This window comes from Sapajus apella, unplaced genomic scaffold (genome assembly GCF_009761245.1).
Source record: "Sapajus apella isolate SASKATOON/1434 unplaced genomic scaffold, GSC_monkey_1.0 scaffold2, whole genome shotgun sequence".
Taxonomy (NCBI): Eukaryota; Metazoa; Chordata; class Mammalia; order Primates; family Cebidae; genus Sapajus; species Sapajus apella.
In genome coordinates, this window is record NW_022436942.1 from 76,566,370 (window position 1) to 76,587,047 (window position 20,678).

The 20,678-nt window shown below is 45.1% G+C and overlaps 1 protein-coding gene across 1 annotated transcript in view; it reads left to right on the forward strand.

The window, feature by feature from the left end:
* Nucleotides 1-2,918: 2,918 nt before the first annotated feature.
* SUDS3 (SDS3 homolog, SIN3A corepressor complex component) overlaps nucleotides 2,919-20,678 on the forward strand; it is a 42,230-nt gene continuing 24,470 nt past the window's right edge. Inside the window, exons 1-6 of the mRNA XM_032241174.1 lie at nucleotides 2,919-4,452; nucleotides 7,043-7,112; nucleotides 12,154-12,209; nucleotides 13,646-13,717; nucleotides 17,629-17,648; nucleotides 19,533-19,689. Of these exons, the coding sequence (XP_032097065.1) occupies nucleotides 4,074-4,452; nucleotides 7,043-7,112; nucleotides 12,154-12,209; nucleotides 13,646-13,717; nucleotides 17,629-17,648; nucleotides 19,533-19,689 (754 nt within the window). The 5' untranslated portion in view covers nucleotides 2,919-4,073. The remainder of the gene's footprint in view (nucleotides 4,453-7,042; nucleotides 7,113-12,153; nucleotides 12,210-13,645; nucleotides 13,718-17,628; nucleotides 17,649-19,532; nucleotides 19,690-20,678) is intronic.

A 20,678-nucleotide genomic window follows, 5' to 3' on the forward strand; every position in this document is an offset into this window, starting at 1 on the left:
GCCCCGCCCCACCATCTCAGTCCGCCCGCCCCCTGCCCCGGACCACGCCCCCAGCCTGGCTCCGATAGGCTCTCTACTGACTTTCCCTGATCGCGGGGCACAGGGCCGGAGCCGTATATAGGTATTTGACTGAAGGAGCCTGGGAAGCCGAGAGGTCGATGGAGCCCGAAGATTGGCGGAGTGTCGGTGGGCGGAACAGGGCGGGGCGGGGTTTCCTCAGACACGGAAGACCTTGCAACTCTAGTAACTCACTGGCCCGCCTGGGGTGCGGTCAGTCTTGTTTGTGCTGCTTTCGGGTCAAGGTTCATGGCGCTTCTCCCTACGCCTTTACTTTTTTTGGGAGATTCCCATGGACCACTATGTTAGAGCCTTTGCGGAGGACCCCAGTCTCTCGCTAGACCTTGCATAACTTTCTTAGTAATTCTGCCATTAACTGATGTAGCATTTATTTGCCCAGGATTTGTAAAAATTTCCTTGATTTAAACCATTTAAAAAAAAATCTCTTGTAGGAAGAGTTGCTTCTCCTTGCAGTGAGCTCAGCAGCCGTCAGTTTGATGCCGTTGGGGGAAAAAAAAATTATATACAGTACCGGGTGCATACTTTGCCCAACTAAGCGTTCAAAGCACATTTTGATGGGTACAAGGACAAAGCTTTAGAAATTTTCAGTTTGCAGATTTTGGACAGTAGAAAGACTGTGGTTGGGGAACCCTATTATTAGCTTAACAAGGTTTCAGCAAACCTGTTCAACATAACCTTTTTCCAGGGCCACAGATCTTAATGATTCTATGTGAACGAGTGGCCAAAGGATAATGAGCTTTGACCCAAGTGTAACGTGATAATCAGAGACTGCTCTTGATCCACGCTAAAGGATAGTTCCTGCCCAGGGTGAAAGTGCGTCCTGCTACGACCCATTCGTGTTATTTTTGTGAAACTGGATATACTGATCAAACCAACACTGGAAACAAAACAGCTTCCCTTGCCTTTTTTTTTTTTTTGAGACGGAGTCTCGCTCTGTCACCAGGCTGAAGTACAGTGGGGCTATCTCGGCTCACTGCAAACTCTGCCTCCCAGGTTCAAGCGATTCTCCTGCCTCAGCCTCCTGAGTAGCTGGGACTACAGGCGCGCGCCACCACGCCCAGCTAATTTTTGTATTTTTAGTAGAGACAGGGTTTCACCATGTTGGCCAGGGTAGTCTGGATCACTTGACCCCGTGATCCACCCACCTTGGCCTTCTAAAGTGCTGGCATTACATGCGTGAGCCACCGTACCCAGCCTTTCCTTACTCTTAAACCCCAAAGTCAGTTTATGGACTTTAGAATTTAGTTTGTTATGAATAAATTGTTTTGTTTCAGAAACACATTTTGATCCTAAGTTTTGTCAGATGTATAAAGGCCTTAGTTCTCAGAGAACCCTCTACTGTTAACTTTTTTTTAGGTGAATTCTCGCTACGTCACCCAGGCTGGAGTGCAGTGGCGCAGTCTTGGCTCACTTCAACCTATGCCTTCTGAGTTTGAGCAATTCTCCTGCCTCAGCCTCCTGAGTAACTGCGATTACAAGTGTGTGCCACCAATGCCTGGCTAATTTTTGTATTTTTAGTAGAGACGTGGTTTCACCATGTTGGCCAGGCTGGTCTTGGAACATCTGATCTCAAGTGATCCATCCACCTCAGCCTCCCAAAGTGCTGGGATTACAGGTGTGAGCCACCCTGCCCTGCTGATTGTTAACTTTTTAACCCCAGCTGACAAAATGTGTTTGTGTTCTAAACAGTATACATGTTTCTTCTGGTGTTTAAAAATCATATCCCATTCATCACCTGAGGTCAAGAGTTCGGGACCAGCCTGGCCAACATGGTGAAACCCCGTCTCTATTAAAAATACAAAAATTAGCCTGGTATGGTGGTGCACGCCTGTAATCCCAGCTATTTGAGAGGCCGAGGCAGGAGAATCGCTTGAACCTGGGGGGGGCGGAGGTTGCAGTGAGCCGAGATTGAGCCACTTCACTCCAGCCTGGGTGATAGAGCAAAACAATGTATCAAAAAAAAAAAAAAAAATTCATACCCCATTCCAATTGTGATACTCCCCTTTAAAGTTTCAGTTTGGGTGTTAGGGTAGGCAGAGAAGGCCTAAAAGCAAAGAAGTTGTGCAAATGGAGCTGGCATGACTTCGAGTTCTGAAGGTTTCTCCTGAGCGGTGTGGCTGAGTACCATTTTGAGAATGGATATAGAAAAAGATTTCAAGGTGGAAAAACATGGTTTTGTACTTGATTTTTACAGGATTATAGCTACTGTCCAAAATCATATTAAACAACTCTAAAGGTTGGGTAAGACTAAAGCCATAAGAGAATTTTTTTGAGTAGGTCCACCTTCACTAAAGAGCATTTTTTAGTTCTGTGGCTGGCAATCTGGATTAAAAAAATGGGGTAAGTTTTCATCACCCACGTGCTCAGTTGGGTCTATTCATTACATATAAAAAAGAAATGCATCATCATTAACAGATGCTGTTTGCAGTCAAGAAGATAGAAATAAAACAAGCATGATAAAAATCTCAGCATCTTGAAACCATTTAGCAATGAAATAAACTTAAAAATTATATAAATGAACTCTGATTTCTAAAATCTTTGCTTTTTCTGCACTATGATTATTCTACTGATAGACACGCAAGTTACTCAATATATTTGATTGCAAATAATTTAGATGTGACCCAACAGCACAAAGAAAGAAAATGACTTCATCTTTTGGACAGGAGACAGTTCTGAAATCCTAGTTTAAATATAGATGGCAGACCTACGGTGAGATCTGAGAGTGATTCTTATTTAGAAGGCGCTTCAGAAGATCTTGGAACTCCTGGAAAGACATCTTAGGATTCCATTCTGGAAATTCTTTAGTTTTGCTGGGAGAAAAAATCCCTTACAAATAGAGCCAAGATTTAAATTAAAACAAGGTAGTAAATAAATGTCAAAATAAATGGGATGAGAATAACGTTTCATTTTTAGAAGAGTCCATGGGGCCCAATTCAGAGATAAATTTGATCACAAAAGGTCTGAGAATGGGAATATTTGGTTCCACCCTGTTTTTCACATCTGTGTTCATTTTCACTACGGGTTGCGTTTCCTACGGAGACTCAGATGGAACATAAAAGTGGGGCTACTTTGGCGAAACCATTAAAAACCTTTTTTTTTTTTCTCGCTGCACAAAACTAGGCCACACTGCTCTTAAAGGGACACCTTAAACCTATTCGTTCAGCAAAACTTATAACATAGGGTCCCTCTTCTACTCGGAATCGCACAAATTAATTCTTGCGGATACCCAGCTCTCTTGTTTTTTAAGCTTTCACGTGGGCCTTACTTGGCCAAATTACTTCTGGTAGGCAAATTCTCCCTTCCTCAGTTGAGAGTTCAGAGCAAGCTGTTGGACTAGGCAAAAACACCTTTAAAAAAAATTAATATTCAAGGCAGCTGTATGGTGGAGGGTCTGGGTATCGGAGTCTAAAACGTCAGAATGGACGTTACTATTTTTTTTTTTTTTTAAGGCAAATGACAGCTCGTTTCTCACTTGTAAAACCGGGGGAACATCCTATCGTATAAACCTTACACGAACAGAAAGGATTCCCAAGGACTGAGAAAATACTGTTTTGCTGACCCCAGGATGGCATATCAGCATCCGTGTCTTTTAGCTCTTAATAACTCTCCAAATAGTCAGAGGAGGAGCCAGGCTGCATGATCACGCACACTCTGGATGTCTAGGTTTCCCGACCTAATAAGGGGGCAGTTCGCGTAGTTCCCGTTTAAATTAGAGACCACCTCCACCTGCCAAGGGCCCTTCAAACCTTCCTCCCCTAAGTCGCTAACGATCCCCGCTTTCGTTCTGGCTCCAGGCGCCGCCTGGCGGCTGTTTCCGTAAGTCTCCTGCAAGCCTCGGGGTCCTGACCGCTGCTGGGCCTGCCCGAGGATTTGCCTGACTCTAGAGAACATGCCTCTGCCCCTCCCCCACTATACGTTGAGAATTTTAAGACGGCGATGAAAGGGCTGAGGTTGTGGCGACGGGGGCGTCCAGCGGCCTCTCCACTTTCCCGAGAATGGCGGAGTCAGGCCGTCGTCGGGCAGCTCTCGACCCGGAAGTCGCCCGAGGCGCGAGGCCCCCGTTGCCGAGCGCGGGCGCGGGGGGCGGAGCTCGGCGGAGACGGGGAAGGGGTCGCCGCAGCTCCCGTTCCTCGGGTTGGGGGCTCCCTCGGACGCTGCTAGACAGACGGCGAGTGCCCAGCGCGGGTGGCCGCAGTGTCCCTGGGCCACGCTTAGCCGCAGTCAGAGGCGACATGAGTGCAGCCGGGCTGCTGGCCCCGGCCCCGGCCCCGGCTGGAGCGACGCCGGCCCCCGAGTACTACCCCGAGGAGGACGAAGAGCTGGAGAGCGCCGAGGACGACGAGCGCAGCTGTCGGGGCCGCGACTCGGACGAAGGTGAGTCCTGCAGCTCGCCGGGCCGCCCGGAGCAGAGGTGGGACCGCCTGGGGAGGGGGTGGGGCTGCTCGGGAGAGGGGCGGGGCGGCCTCCGGGGCCTGGGGCTGCGTGGAGGGGCCGCTGGGAGTTGCGGGGCTCGGGGAAGTTACCCCCATCCGTGCTAGATTAGCGGGGAAACCTTGAGTGCGTTACACTCGACTGTGATGGGGAGGAGGGTCTTAAATGTTGTCACGCTGGGGGTCCGTTTACGATCCTGTCCTCCCTCCCAACCGTCTCTCATTGAACCTCAGATCTTCACTAGTGGGAATGGGAAACTCATCTATTGAATACACCGAGTGTAGTTCACACCTTTTTTGTGTCTGAGAGCATCAGAGTCCTAAGTTGCCCCTCCGCACCCCCGAAATGCATAAGCTATACTTCAGGTGGCACAGATATGAGAACTCAGGTTGGTTAAAGGAAAGGGACCTAGAACCAGCGAGATACAGGTTTAAATTTTGCTCTGTCACTCAACTCAGCTTTGTAAACTTAAGCTTTGCAGCCTCGATTTACCCAGCTGTAATGGAGCTGCTTAATTCCCACGCCTGCCCTGGAAAGCACTTTCTAGGGTCGGTATAAGGAGGATTAAATGACATGCGCATAAAGTGCCTGGCCTTGTGCAGTAAATGTTCTCCCCCACCTCCCATCCTCCCCCAACCCCCGGAAACAGGTGAGAGAGAGGGATTTGCTTAATGGTACCCAGGTGCTATGTTTTCAGTCCGTGCTCTTTGCACTGTCATTACAGCGTCCAGAGTCTTGCTTTTCAAACTGGGCTTTATAATTTGGCAAGTGTGAGGAACACTATTTTGGAGGGATGGAGGAGGAGGAAGTTGATGAATTATGAAAAGTCAAGGGAGAAGACAGAGGAATTAGAGACTGATATATGAATCGAATATTCTGGGACAAAATCGGGCCGTGGAGCAAAAGCTAGACCAGCTGTTTGGAATGGGGCATGTGTTTCATTCATCTGAGCCTCCGAGTGCCGAGTAATGTGGCTGTCGGGAACTCAGGGAAGGCCTCTTGACTGAAGGAGGGGAGAAGGGTTTGTGGGAATTTGGATCTGCAACAGCCTTACAAAAGACAGCTGCAGATACATGACATATAAAGTTGAAGGAACTGCATTCGGTTTAACTCCATCGGAAGACACGGCTCAGAGAGAGGTTTCGAATGTGAAGCACTTGCACTGCATCGCATGCCCAAGAGGGGGAGCGGTGGCACCAAAATTGAGTTTTTTCCTTTCTACTATAGGGGCTATTGAAATTTTGTAGACACTCCAGCCATTAGCTTGTTCCAAGAACAATGTTTAAGATGTTTTGAAACAGTTTTTGTTTGATCAACTGGCAGCCTTCTTTTTCCCTTAAGTTGTAAGTTGGAAAATATTTCAATTATTTGTGACGGATTCCCCTTTTTTTATTGTATACAGTTGGCTCTCCATGTCTGTGGTTTCTGCATCTGTGAATTGAACCAAGTGCAGCTCAGAAATATTCAGGAAAAAAAGCTGGATCTGTACTGAACATGTGCAGACTTTTTCTGTTATTCCTAAATAGTATAGTGTAACAACTATTTACACAGCATTTACGTTTTATCAGATATTGTAAGTAATCTTTTTTTTTTTTTTTTTTGAGACGGAGTCTCTGTCACCCAGGCTGGAGTGCAGTGTCGCCATCTCGGCTCACTGCAACCTCTGTCTCCTGGGTTCAAGCAATTCTCCTGCCTCAGTCTCCCAAGTAGCTGGGATTACAGATACCTGCCACACACCTGGCTAATTTGTTTTGTTTGTTTGTTTGTTTGTTTGTTTTTGAGGTGGAGTTTTGCTCTTGTTGCTCAGGCTGGAGTGTAACAGCGCCACCTCAGCTCACTGCAGTCTCCGCCTTCCAGGTTCAAGCGATTCTCTTGCCTCAGCTTCCCGAGTAGCTGGAATTACAGGCGTGCGCCACCATGCCCAGCTGATTTTTTGTATCTTTAGAAGAGACAGGGTTTCTCCATGTTGATCAGGCTGGTCTTGAACTTCTGACATCAGATGATCCACCTGCCTCTGCCTCCCAAAGTGCTGGGATTACAGGCGTAAGCCATGGTGCCTTTCTCTAAATTTTGTGTTTTTGGTAGAGACAGGGTTTCACCATGTTGGCCAGGCTGGTCTCAAACTCCTGGCCTCAAGTAATCTGCCCACTTTGGCCTCCTAAAGTGCTGGGATTACAGGCATTAAAGCCAAGCTTTTTGTGTAAATTCGACCATAAGTTGGAAATGGCTTTTTCTTTTCTGAAGTATGGCTGTCCCTCGGTATCCATGGGGGATTGGTTCCAGGACTTCATGGATACCACATCTGAGGATGCTCAAATTCTTTGCATTGGCCTTCTGTGTCCACAGGTTTCACATCTGCAGATAGGGATGGCAAACTAACTGTATGTAATGTTTTTCATTGATGGCTTTTTGCAGGCCTACACTGAATAGAAATTGATTTTACAGGAGTGTATTAAGTGCATGTTCTATGTCAGGTGACACAAACTCTGTGAATTATGATTTTAACTAGTCCCTGTTTCCTAACTTTATTCAGACACTGAGGATGCTAGTGAAACTGACCTGGCAAAGCATGATGAAGAAGACTATGTAGAAATGAAAGAACAGTGAGTATGATTTTTCTGTGTCTTTTCTGGAACAGAATTGACAGCAAAATCTTCATATAGGTTGAGCATCCCAAATCTCAAATCTCAAATGGTTCAAAATCCAGAACTTTCTGAGTACCAGCATGATGCTCAAAGGAAATGCTCATTGCACTGTTTCAGATTTCAGATTTTTGGATTTGGGATGCTCAGCTGGTAAGTACATTGCAAATAATCCAGAATTTGAAAAAATCCAAAATACTTCTGTTCCTATGCATTTTAAATAAGGGATACTTAATCTATAGTGACCTTACGTGTATGGTTTTGACCAAAGCGCTTCCAAAGACCTTGTATATTTGCAATTCTCCTTTTTACGTTAATCACATTTAATCGGTCTTCCCGTTATAAGACTCTGTTGAGTACTCTCTAGAAAAGATCCTGAGGGAAATGGACACAGGGGAGGGAATGAAGCTATACAACAGGAGAGGACCTTTTACCACTTACTCCTTTATTTTATTTTATTTGAGATGGAGTCTTGCTCTGGCACCAGGCTGGAGTGCAGTGGTACGATCTCCGCTCACTACAACCTTTGCTTCACAGGTTCAAGCGATTCTCCTGCCTCAAACTCCTGAGTAGCTGGGATTACAGGCGTGTGCTACCACGCCCAGCTAATTTTTGTATTTTTAGTAGAGACAAGGTTTCGCCATACTGGTCAGGCTGGTCTTGAACTCCTGACCTTGTTGTGATCTGCCTACCTTGGCCTCCCAGAGTGCTGGGATTACAGGCATGAGCCACCATGCCTGGCCTTTTATTTTTGTTTTTTAGTGGGAAAACCAGTGCACAAAGAGGGTAATTAGTGTCTTGAAGCAACTGGGTTCTCAGATGAGCATGAACTCACTGCACTAACGTGCTAGACAAGGTGCCAGAGGGCTGGAGAGCTCAGAGAAGCCATGATTGAAAAGCAGGGCTGCTGACTCTTACTTATTTATTTAATTTAGAAGAAAATTTTTTTTTGAGATGGAGTCTCACTCTGTCACCCAGGCTGGAGTGCAGTGACATGATTTTGGCTCACTGCAACCTCTGCCTCCCGGGTTCAAGCAATTCTCCTGCCTCAGCTTCCTGAGTAGCTGGGATTATAGGCATGTGCCACCACACTCGGCTAATTTTTGTATTTTTAGTAGAGATGGTGTTTCGCCATGTTGGCCAGGCTGGTCTCGAACTCCTGACCTCAGGTGATCCACCTGCCTCGACCTTCCAAAGTGTTGGGATTACCAGTGATCCATCCGCTACACCCGACCGGCTGCTGACTGTTAGGCCAGTGCTCTGTCCATGTTTGCACATGTTCTCACCTAAGCTTTCTCATTGTCTTCAGACAGAGCCACAGTTGAACAGATCCAGAGAAACGAAAATCCCACTCAGTTTTAGCATACACCCAGTTGGAAGACAGTATAAAGTATATTTAATACATATTTGTTGAACGTGTTAGGTTTTTAAAGTTCTTTACGTTTTAACAAGATGATCTACATTCCTTTCCTTTAAGGTCCTTTTTGCAAATGTTTGGTGGCCATCCTCTGGATTCTCTCATTGTTTTTGCGCTTTGTAACTCAAAGGGGGTAATTCAGCTAGGTCTAACCAGTGCTGAATAAAGACGGATTACTTTTTTATTTTGAAACAGAGTCTCACTCTGTCACCCAGGCTATAGTGCAATGGCACGATCTCGGCTCACTGCAACCTCCGCCTCCCAGGTTCAGGTGATTGCCATGCCTAAGCCTCCTGAGTAGTTGGAACTGCAGGCATGCATCACCACGCCTGGCTGTTTTTTTGTGTGTGTTTTTAGTAGAGACGTGGTTTCACCATGTTGGCCAGACTGGTCTTTGAACTCCTGACCTCAGGTGATCTGCCTTTCTTGGCCTCCCAAAGTGTTGAGATTACAGGCCTGAGCCACTGTGCTGGACCACTTTTTTCTTGAGACAGGGTCTTGCTTTGTCACCTGGGCTTGAGTGCAGTGGCACGATAGCAGCTCACTCCAGTCTCAACCTCCGTGGCTCAATCCATTGATCCTCCCACCTCAGCCTTCCAACTAGCTGGAACTATAGGCACGTGCCACCATGCCCAGCTGATTTTTAAAGTTTTTAGTAGAGACAAGGTTTTGCTATGTTGCCCAGGCTGGTCTCAAACTCCAGAGCTAAAGCATTCCTCCTGGTTCAACCTCCCGGAGTGCTAGGATTATGAGAATGAGCCAATGTGCTCAGCTTTTTTTTCTTTTGTTTAACAGACAGGGTCTTGCTTTGTTGCCCAGGCTGGAGTGCAGTGGCACAGTCACAGCTCATTGCAGCCTCAGACTCCTGGTGTCAAGTGATCCTCCTGCCTCAGCTTTCCAAGTAGCTAGGACTACAGGCATGTGTCACCATGCCTGGTCTGCCTGATATTTTGATTTTTTGTAAGAGACGGGGTCTTATGATGTTGCCCAGACTGGTTTCAAACTCCTGCCCTCAAGTGATCCTCCTACTTTGGACTAAAAAGGATTGCTTTAGTAATTAATATGATCTTTCTCACAGTTTCATTTCTGAAGCTTTGCTTGCTCTTTATTCTCTTCAAGCAAAGAGCTTGATTTAACCTTGACCATTTGCGAGGTATTTTTACATACCTGTTACTTTCCTCATGCATGATCTCCATGAATGTGAATTTTTTGCTGCTGTTGATTCTTCAGTCTGTTAGTATTGACAGACTCAGAATTCAAAGTATTGGCTGGAACTGTCAAAGTGCTGGAAAATTTGATAGCTTGGATTTCTAAATACTTGTACGTAGTTTACTCATTTGTTCTCTCTTCTGTACTTGATCGGCTTCAGCATTTTGAGATGGTCTTTTAATTGTGTCCCTTAGTATTTTTTTTTTTTTTTTTTTGAGATGGAGTCTCACTTGCTCTGTTGCCCAGGCTGGAGTGTAGTGGTGTGATCCTGGCTCACTGCAACCTCCACCTGCCAGATTCAAGTGATTCTTCTGCCTCAGCCTCCCGATTAGCCGGGATTACAGGCACCCAGCACTGTGTCTGGCTAATTTTTGTATTTTTTTTTTTTGGGGGGACGGAGTTTCGCTCTCGTTACCCAGGCTGGAGTGCAATGGCGCGACCTCGGCTCACCGCAACCTCCGCCTCCTGGGTTCAGGCAATTCTCCTGCCTCAGCTTCCTGAGTAGCTGGGATTACAGGCACGCGCCACCATGCCCAGCTAATGTTTTTGTATTTTTAGTAGAGACGGGGTTTCACCATGTTGACCAGGATGGTCTCGATCTCTTGACTTCGTGATCCACCCGCCTCGGCCTCCCAAAGTGCTGGGATTACAGGCTTGAGCCACCGCGCCCGGCCTGTATTTTTTTTTAGTAGAGGTGAGATTTTACCTTGTTGGCCAGGTTGGTCTCAAACTCCTGACCTCAAGTGATCCACTCGCCTCAGCCTCCTCAAGTGCTGGGATTACAGGCATGAGTCACCTTGCGTGGCCTCTGTTAGTATTTGATGATATAGAAAATAGTTTTGATTAAAATGGAATGTGTTGTATGATTCAAGGTGAACACTGAAAGTACATAAGAATTTGCCCTGGCCGGGCGCGGTGGCTCAAGCCTGTAATCCCAGCACTTTGGGAGGCCGAGGCGGGTGGATCACGAGGTCAAGAGATCGAGACCATCCTGGTCAACATGGTGAAACCCCGTCTCTACTAAAAATACAAAACATTAGCTGGGCATGGTGGCGCATGCCTGTAATCCCAGCTACTGAGGAGGTTGAGGCAGGAGAATTGCCTGAACCCAGGAGGCGGAGGTTGCGGTGACCCGAGATCGTGCCATTGCACTCCAGCCTGGGCAACAAGAGTGAAACTCGGTCTCAAAAAAAAAAAAAAAAAAAAAAAAAAAGAATTTGCCCTAAAAGAGTCAGACGTCTGTCAGTCTCAGATTCTGCCTGCTCTCCCGCTTAACAGAGAGTTGGGTTGTATTTGCAGCCCTTATTTGAGCACTAAAAAAGTTATCATGCCCACATGCTCACTTTAGCAGCACATATACCAGAAGGTTATTGTGCTTGTTATATGTTGGACAGTGTTCTTTCAGATCACAAATCCTGTTTTTATCACTGTTAAATTGGGGGTGTTATTCAGGTAGAAGCAAAAATACTTGCTGAAATGTGATTTATATGGGGAATCTACCTTCAAGCCGACTTGCTGAAGTTATGACTGCCTATAATCCATCAGATGTGAGAGGAAAAAAATAACATTCCAAATGCTTTTGCTTTGTGTGTGCTGTGTATTCTCATCCAGCTGGGGCTGCAAATAAATGCTGCCTTTTAACTTTTGTTTCGGAATTACTATTATTTCTCTGATCCTAAAAAAGTAGTGCTTTAAAAAAAATGACATGAGGGTTTATTGACTTAGTTTTTACATAGCTAAGCCTTTTTGTTTAGAAAAACATGCTGAAGGCATAATCTTACTCCCTTCTAACTTATAATCTAATTGTAGAGTCGATGTAAGACTTGTGTTTAATGCCATTTCTATGTTGTGTATGTATTGTTTCTAAATTCAGAAAAAAATGGCATCATACTTTGTTTTTTTGTATGTTCTTGCCTGTTTATCATTGTCATTTATTAAACTCTGCTATTTTCATAGTTGTAAGTTTTAGACAGATTATTTAAAGGTGGGATAACCTGTGAGAATCTACAAAATTAGAGGGAGGAACACAGAGTTCTCGTTGCTTTCTGATACCTGTGGCTGCTGGTGCATTTTTTTTTTTTTTTTTTTTTTTAAAGACAGTGTTTCACCGTGCTGGCCAGGCTGGTCTTGAACTCCTGACCTCAGGTGATCCGCCCGCCTTGGCCTCCCAAAGTGCTGAGATTACAGGCATGAGCCACCACGCCCGGCCTGCTGATGCATTTTAAGCTAGCAGGCCGACTTTAGTTTCCTCTCTTTCCTGAAGGGCATTAATGACATTCCCTTAACAACCCAGGTCATTTCTGTGGGTAGGTTGTTTTGGAATTGAATATTGAATGTTTTTATCCGGTAGTGTGACTTCTCTTTTTTTTTTAATAGGATGTATCAGGACAAACTGGCTTCTCTCAAGAGGCAGTTGCAACAACTACAAGAAGGTTGGTGTGTGATTGAATTCTGCATTTCTAAATATGCTTCTTAATATTACAAACCCTTGAAATCTGTGTATTTCACTTCTCTATGGGAGTTTTAAATAACTGGCTGATCTTAACTATCCAGTACACATTTTGCTGTCTTTTGCTGTCAGTAAAGTGGTGATTTTTAAACTCCTTGATTTTGAAAAATTTATTTCCAATATGTATGAGATTCTTTCTTCAAATAAATCTCATTTGAGGCTTTCAATGGAATACGAATTGAATGCCACTCTGCCTAAAGCTAGATATTTTTAGGAGGGACATTGTTATTAAAGAATAAAGTTTTACTATTTTTTCTAAATCAAATGTTAATGACCTGTGGATTATTCACATTGTGCTTTCTCCTTTTTGCTTGTTAAATTAACAGTGGATGGTATTTTGTCAGATGCCACTGGCTGCTAAAGGCGGTGCAGCTTCGGAGTTAAGGCGCAGGCTCCGCGGTTTTGTGAGGGGTTAGAATCCCATGTTCCCTGCATCTAGTGATGAGACCTTGGGCATGCCACTTTCCCTTGCTTAATTTGTTTTCTGATCTGTGAAATGAAGATAGTAAGAGTAGATGTGATTCTGCGCAAGGAGCGTCTAGCACAGTGGTGTGCACATTGTGAGGCCCCAGGGACAGTTAGCTGTGGCAGTGAGCTCTTTGGTTTCATATTGTGGAGTCCCCTTGTCAGTGAAATTGCTTTTTCTGCCATGTGCTTTTATTGCTTGCGAGTGATCCACACCTTTAGACTAGCCTGTGGTCAGGCATTATAATCAGGAAATGCTTCTCTCCACAAGATGGGCCCCTCATAATTAACTGTTTTGTGGGAAGAGCAATGAAATAAATAGCGATTTGGTTAGAATCTCTATCTGATCTGTTTAATATTGTCACTAGCCACATGTGGCTGTTTAAATCTAATTAATAATTCAGTTCTTCAGTTCCACTAGCCACATTTCAAGTGCTAAAATAGCAACAGATGGTTAGTGGCTGCCATATTGGACATTGCAGATATGAAACACTTCTACCAGTGCAGAAGGTTCTGCCGTTAATCCTTAACAGCATTGACCTAGACCTTACTGAAGGAGAAGGAACCTTTTCCAGGAAAGGAAGGCCCGTCGATTGAGACTGTTGCAGCAACTGATCAGAATAGTGTGGAGATGTTGGCACCTTTCCACTCCCCCTCCCTCACTACAGAACCCTGATCCACTGGGTTGGGTGGACTTTGAATAGGCTCCTAATGGTGTCTGCTGTGTACCTCGCTTAAGAACCAGAGTTAACTGCTGAGTTGTGACTTCTGTTGGCTTTTGTTTTCCTTTGGTATTACTGAAACAGTGTTGATGCTGGAGAATAATTTTAGGAAACAAAATGTAGAGCAGATTGATACTCACAATAACTTTGTTTTTTAAATGCTTGAAATCAGGTACATTACAGGAATATCAGAAGAGAATGAAAAAACTAGATCAGCAGTACAAAGAGAGGATACGGAATGCAGGTAAGGCTCCTTTAAATGGAAATGAATCATCTTTAAATGTTCGACCATTTGCTGATCATCAGTGTAAGTTAGCCCTAAGAGCCGTTCTCCAAATTGTATCTCAGATATTCTGTCTGGGAGAGTTTTGCAGAAGAGAGACTTCCAAGCTGCAGTTACGGAAAATGGTTTCATCTTTTTTTTAAAGACTGGGTTTCACCATGTTGGTCAGGCTGGTCTTGAACTCCCGGCCTCAGGTGATCCACCCGCCTTGGCCTCCAAAGTGCTTTGGATTATAGGCGTGAGCCACCACGCCCGGCCCAAATGGTTTCATCTTTTGCTTCTGTTGCTAAAGAATGGCTCAGTAGTGTAGGGTGTCCAAGGAGGCTCCTTGCAGTTAGGTTGTTCTCCCTGGTACCCCAAGAGTAGTCTTGCACCCTCTTGCTCATATCTGCATGGCTGGTCTGAAGTACAGTGAGAAGTGCTGATGAGGAAAAGGATTGTAGGTTGTTTTTGTCCTCTTTTAAGTTTGTTTCTTTTGGAATTCTGTGCTAGGACTGGGGAGAGTCCTCTTGTTATTTTCCTCCTGTATTGTTTTTATAAGAACTTAGAGAAAAGGCACACCTTTGATTACTTGTATACAGTAAATGTATTCAGTTAACAAAAATTAATTGAGCACCTGCTACATCGAAGCACTGTGATGAATATACAGTCATGTAACACATTGCCTTGACTTTAGGAAACTTGCTATTGCATTGACAAGATACCACATGTGTAAAGCTAAGGAACGCTATGAGTTAAAGAACCATGCAGAAAGTAGGATGTGACAGCTGTTGAAAGTGTGTAAACATGGATTCCTCAGATTACAGGGAATCTTGTGTATGTGTTGAATTTTTAAAGCTCATCGTCAGCCAGCAGTTTGGGTGCCAGCAGAGTCCTTGTTCCTGTGATGGTAGAAGTAATGATGGGTTTTAAAATGAGGGCTGGGTGCCACTCCTCATGTTGCTGTCGTCTTTTATTCTGGTCCAGTGACTTTCCAACCCTTCACTCTATCTCCTCAGTGAGAAGCTGCCCAGTGCATACCAACAGATAGAAAAGGGGCTGAAGCATGTGTGGGCACTGAGAAAGTGGAGCCCCGGCTATTAACCCTCTGCCTGTCCGCCTCCTACCTCTCCCTGCTGTATCCCATTCTACTCAGTCCCTGAAGCACCTCCTTGAGATGTCTTGAAAATCCTCAACTGGCTGCTCTTCTTAGACTTCCCCTTTTGCAGATAAAGGAGATGGCATTTGTGGAAGGAGGTGGTCTTATGTTCAATCCTGCCTCCTCACTTTAGATCTGATTTTTTAAGTAGAATATTTGCTCTTGAAACCTCAATTTCCCCATCTGTAGAGGGGAATATTAATGCCTCATGGAATTGGCATAGGATGGAAATAAGGAAAGAAAATGGATGTGAGTCATATTTCTGAAGTTAGAACAGCAGAGTGAGTATAGAGTTGTTTTTCTTCATTCTGCTCAGACTCTCAATCCTGTCCTCATATGTTCTTTCCTTTTTTTTTTTTTTTTTTTTTTTTGAGATGGAGTCTGTCTCTGTCTCCCAGGCTGGAGAGCAGTCGTGCTATCTCAGTTCAGTGCAATCTCTGCCTCCCGGGTTCAAGCGATTATCTTGTCTCAGCCTCCTGATTAGCTGGGATTACAGGCGCCTGCCACCACCCCTGGCTAATTTTGTATTTTTAGCAAAAACAGGGTTTCACCATGTTGGCCAGGCTGGTCTCGAACTCCTGACCTCAGGTGATCTGCCTGGCTCACTTCAGCCTCCCAAAGTGCTGGTATTACAGGCGTGAGCCAGCAAGCCTGGCCCTCCTGTGTTCTTTCACATTTCTCTCCCCTAGGTAAAAATGTAGAAGAGCTCCTAAATCAGTCACGACTTGAGCTTTAAAAAGTACATTCTACAGAGATGAACCACCTGCTTTAGTGGTGTCTGGCTGCTTTAACTGCAACAACTGGCACCTCTAAGTGCTAATTGTCATCTCGACTTGTTGGTGCAAGGCATGATTTCTTGGAATGGCACAGGAGTCCAGCTCTCTGGCCCACTTGTGCATGGTACAGGTCTGAAGCTGTTACAGGAATGATCACATTGGGTTGGGTGTGCCTGGGAATTCCTATCCCCAGCAATTCCCAGTGCCAAAGTGGGTAGGACTTCTGGGGGCTAAAAAAAATGATGAGTGGCTTGTCCCTTTCCTCAGTTGATTTTCTCTGTCAACAAGTATTCATTGACATCTGGCCTCTTAATCTGGGGTTCCGGGAACTGTCAAAATTCTGTGCAGTTTGTGTGAATTTGTATATGTGCTTTTTTCTGGGGACGGGGTTCGTAGCATTTGCCAGGTTTGCCAAGGGGCCCATAGAAGACTGAGAATAGCATCTCCATGAGTTATTGGTCCACCGAGAATCTTTGTGGACTGTATGCACAGCCCCCTGCCACCCAGAATAGAAGCCATGGACCAATTTTGCTTCAAGTTGTGGGTTTGTAGACAGGTTTCTACTCTATTGTAAATCTAGGTGTGAGGGAAGCTGCTAGGTAACAGTTTCGAATCATCTGGTACATGGTAGGTGCTAACTTAGTTGTTGAGTGCTGTTAGATAAGGCATCTGAAGGGCATGATGAGTGAAAAGTCATCAGGAAAGGCCTCAGGAGTGGGCTGCATTCAGTCAAGAACTTGGGAATGTGAACAGGAAATCAGAGGGCATTGCAGGGGCAGACACCTGCATGAGCAGAGCTTGGCAGCCTGACAGTGAAGCCCCAAGAGTGCCTGGAGCCTCTGTCTTGTGGATTCTCTGTGAAGGTCCTTCCTTACTACACATAGCCCTTCATATAGTGCTTTAAAACAGGGGTCTTGGCTGGACATGTTGGCTCACTCCTGTAATCCCAGAACTGTGGGAGGCTGAGGCAGGCAGATCACCTGAGGTCAGGAGTTCGAGACCAGCTTGGTCAACATGGTAAAACCCTGTCTTACTAAAAATACAAAAATTAGCCGGGCCTGGTGGCATGCAACTGTAATCCCAGCTACTTGGGAGGCTGAGGCAGTAGAACTGCTGGAACCTGGGAGGCAGAGGTTGCTGTGAGCTGCAGTCACGCCACTGCACTCCAGCCTGGGTGACAGAGTGAGACTCTGTCTCAAAAAACCCAAAACCCAAAAAAAACAGGATTCTCCATCTCTCAGGCTGTGGACCACTGGGCTGCATCCCCCCCCACCTGCTACCTGCCCACTTAACCTGCCCCAGTTCACGGGAGAATTGTCTTCTACCAAACTGGTCTCTGGTGCCAAAAATGTTGGGGACCACTGCTTTAAAACATTGTATCCTCTCTGCTTTTGGAGTAATTGCATTGTTTCTTTTTGACCCATCCAGCCATGTGGGGACCGTTGAGGGTGCACTGAGTGAAAGGAAGGATAACTTTATTTTGCCAGGGTAGTTTGATTTCTGCTGCTCATTTTTTTCCCTCAGGCAGAACTGCCACAGGGCCACTTTTTTTTTTTTTTAAGACCAAGTTTCATTCTGTCACCCAGGCTGGGGTACAGTGGCACAATCTTGGCTCACTGCAACCTCTGCCTCTCAGGTTCAAGTGAGTCTCCTGCCTGCCTCAGCCTCTTGAGTAGTTGCGATTACAGGCGAATGCCACCATGCCTGGCTGATTTTTGTATTTTTAGTAGAGACGGGGTTTTGCCATGTTGGCAGGCTGGCAGGGCCACATTTTAACTACACTTGAGTACTTCCTGCATCCTTTCCCTTCGTGTATATCAGCGTTTCACTGATGAAAACATTTGCTCTGTGTAACATGCTTTCAGAAAACAATTACTGCTTCTAAATGAATGCTAACATTGCTGTCTGGAAAGGTGGCACAGCCTAGCAAATCTAATTGCACTTTTTATCTCTTGCAGAACTCTTCCTCCAGCTAGAAGTAAGTACCACGGATCTTCTGGGTTTGCAGGCTCTTTCTGAGACTGGAATCTTGCTGTCCTGATCTGGTGGACTTTCCTTTTATCACCAAGTAGATATTTTGGAAGTCTTCACCACTGTTCTGTTTGACTAAAGGACATTTGGTCTCGGTTCAGACATCCTGTCTGTTCACTTGTTGTGCAGCCTCTGCTTATCACAGGGGAATAAGGAGGACTCACCCCTCACTGCTTATTGACTTTTTTTTTTTTTTTTTTTTTTTTTGAGAAGGAGTTTTGCTCTGTTGCCCAGGCTGGAGTGCAGTGGCTTGGCCTTGGCTCATCACAACCTCCACCTCCCGGGTGTGATTCTCCTGCCTTGGCCTCCTGAGTAGCTGGGATTACAGGTGCCTGCCACTATACCTGGCTGATTTTTTTTTTTTTTTTTTTTTTTTGTATTTTTAGTAGAAACAGGGTTTCACTATGTTGGCCAAGCTGGTCTCGAGCTCCTGACCTCGTGACCCAGCCGCCTCAGCCCCCTGAAGTGCTGGGATTACAGATGGGAGCCACTGCGCCTGGCTTGCTTATTGACTTTTATCCCGCATTAAAGCTGTTTGGAAGTCTCTAAGTTATAATGGCCTGATAGTTTGATATTGGTCCTTGAAGCAGTTCAGTCTCTGAATTGGCTCAACAGTTCTGTTTTACAGCTGCAACTGTCTGGGCCAGTAAAAAAAAAAAAAGATGGATTTCTAATTTCTAATTTTTCCTTTCATTCCATGGGCATCTGAGTGCTGGTTCTGTGTCAGATTCTGTGCTATGATACAGACATGAGGGCCTGAATCCTGGATGTTGTACTGCTCCCAGGGTGGCTAGCATGTGTGTGAGGGTTGCTTTTTGAGAAAGTCATGGTTTTTCAGTGTCACATTGTTGGAACCTACTTTCCTTAGATCAGTTTGGTGCCCGTAGTCACTCAGCCTGAAGGTATACTCAAGTGAGGTACACACATCCTTAGCCCGCCATAGGCCCAGATGTTGTCACTCACTGCAGTGGCGAGATTTGAAAAGTGGAGGCATATACAACTTTTGTCTTAGTGTAGTACCGATATTTGTGTACTTTGGGGTTCAGGCACTTACTAAATGATGTTCCATTCTTTCTTCTTGCTGTATCAAAAGTAATAGTAACTTAACGCCATCTTGCCTCAGTATTTTTAAATTATTTTTTGAATATACGCAAATTTATCTAGAATCTCCTGTTTCCCTTTGAAGCTGTAACTTTATAAGCGATTATTTATCTTTTTTTTTTTTTTTTGAGACGGAGTTTTGCTCTTGTTACCCAGGCTGGAGTGCAATGGCGCGATCTCGGCTCACCGCAACCTCCACCTCCTGGGTTCAGGCAATTCTCCTGCCTCAACCTCCTGAGTAGCTGGGATTACGGGCATGCGCCACCATGCCCAGCTAATTTTTTGTATTTTTAGTAGAGATGGGGTTTCACCATGTTGACCAGGATGGTCTCGATTTCTTGACCTCGTGATCTACCCGCCTCGGCCTTCCAAAGTGCTGGGATTACAGGTTTGAGCCACCGCGCCCAGCCCTCGCGATTATTTATCTTTGAGAAATGTGTTTTATTATAAAATATAAGATGTGGAAGAGAAATATATCTGAGTAACAAGTGAAGCATGCTTAAAAATCAGCAAAAGTCACATGGGTCTGATTTTACGCGTTCATCGGAAAGCTTGCTCTCAGACATTGTTACTGCGCTTGTTACTGCAAGTGTGTGTGAGAGTGAAACTGTATTTGTCATGTTTCTAGCAAAAGTGTTTTCTTTGCTGTTGAGGACAGGGCTAGACCTGGAGTTGGAGCCCCTGGCTCCCAGGGCCATGTACTCCCAGCCTGTGTTTCTCTTTTGCTTAGACTGAACAAGTGGAACGAAATTACATTAAAGAAAAGAAGGCCGCAGTGAAAGAATTTGAAGACAAGAAGGTTGAGCTGAAAGAGAACCTGATTGCTGAGCTAGAAGAAAAGAAGAAAATGATTGAAAATGAAAAGCTGACAATGGAACTGACTGGAGGTAGGAAAGACCTGTGGGGTGGGATTCTGGGGCCCCTGAGTGGGGCTGTGAAGGGCTGTTCCTGTTACTTTTGTCTTACCTGTCAAGAGCAGAGCAAGGTGGAGAGTGGGTTTTGACCTCAGAGTTCCACCTCCACCTTTGACTGGCTGTGTGACCTTAGTCAGGCTGCTTAACTTCTCTGAGCCTGTTTCCTCCTTTATGAAATGGGGCTGATCATACCCTCTGACAGGATTGTGGTTACACCTACGAGTGCCTAGCACAGTGTTCTGTGCATAACAGGTGTTCAATAGTTGATAGACTTTTAATAGTAATTGCAAGCTCTGACTTATGCTCTACTTAGTTTCTGGGTCAGCTGCCATTTATATCTTGGTTGTGTTCCCAAATTGCTTACCCAAGTCCATCTGTGGTGATGGGAATCCCTCGGCTTTGTTTTTTTCCAGTCTGCTTTAATTACAGAAGAGGTATCGTCTTCCTTTGACCTAGATGTAAGAACAAAGGCTTTTGGCTATATCCTCTGTGCTATTAGATCTCTTCTGCCAGGTGTTACTGTGAACATTTCAGAAAGACTTCATACGATTCCAACAGGGTAGCTAAACTTAACTATTTTCCCATAAAGGTATGAAAGTTACATGAGAGTCAGAACCAATCCCTTTCTAACCTTCTAGGATTTAGTAATCCACATATGGGAACTCAGCAGGTTGTAGGCAGGCTTTAGGGAGAAACAATATGGGCCGTCGTTGCCGTATGTAGACTGATGATTCCTTGAAGGATACAGGGAATTGGCTTGAACTAGCTATTTTGGAACTTGGCAAATACTGCAAAGCAAGTCAGTGGTGAGTTTGTCACTTGGATATGGAGGTGGCATGCCTCTCTGTACATCCCAGAGTTAATTAATTAATTAAATTTTGAGATGGAGTCTCAGTCTTGTTGCCCAGGCTGGAGTGCAATGGTGTGATCTCTGCTCACCACAACCTCCACCTCCCAGGTCC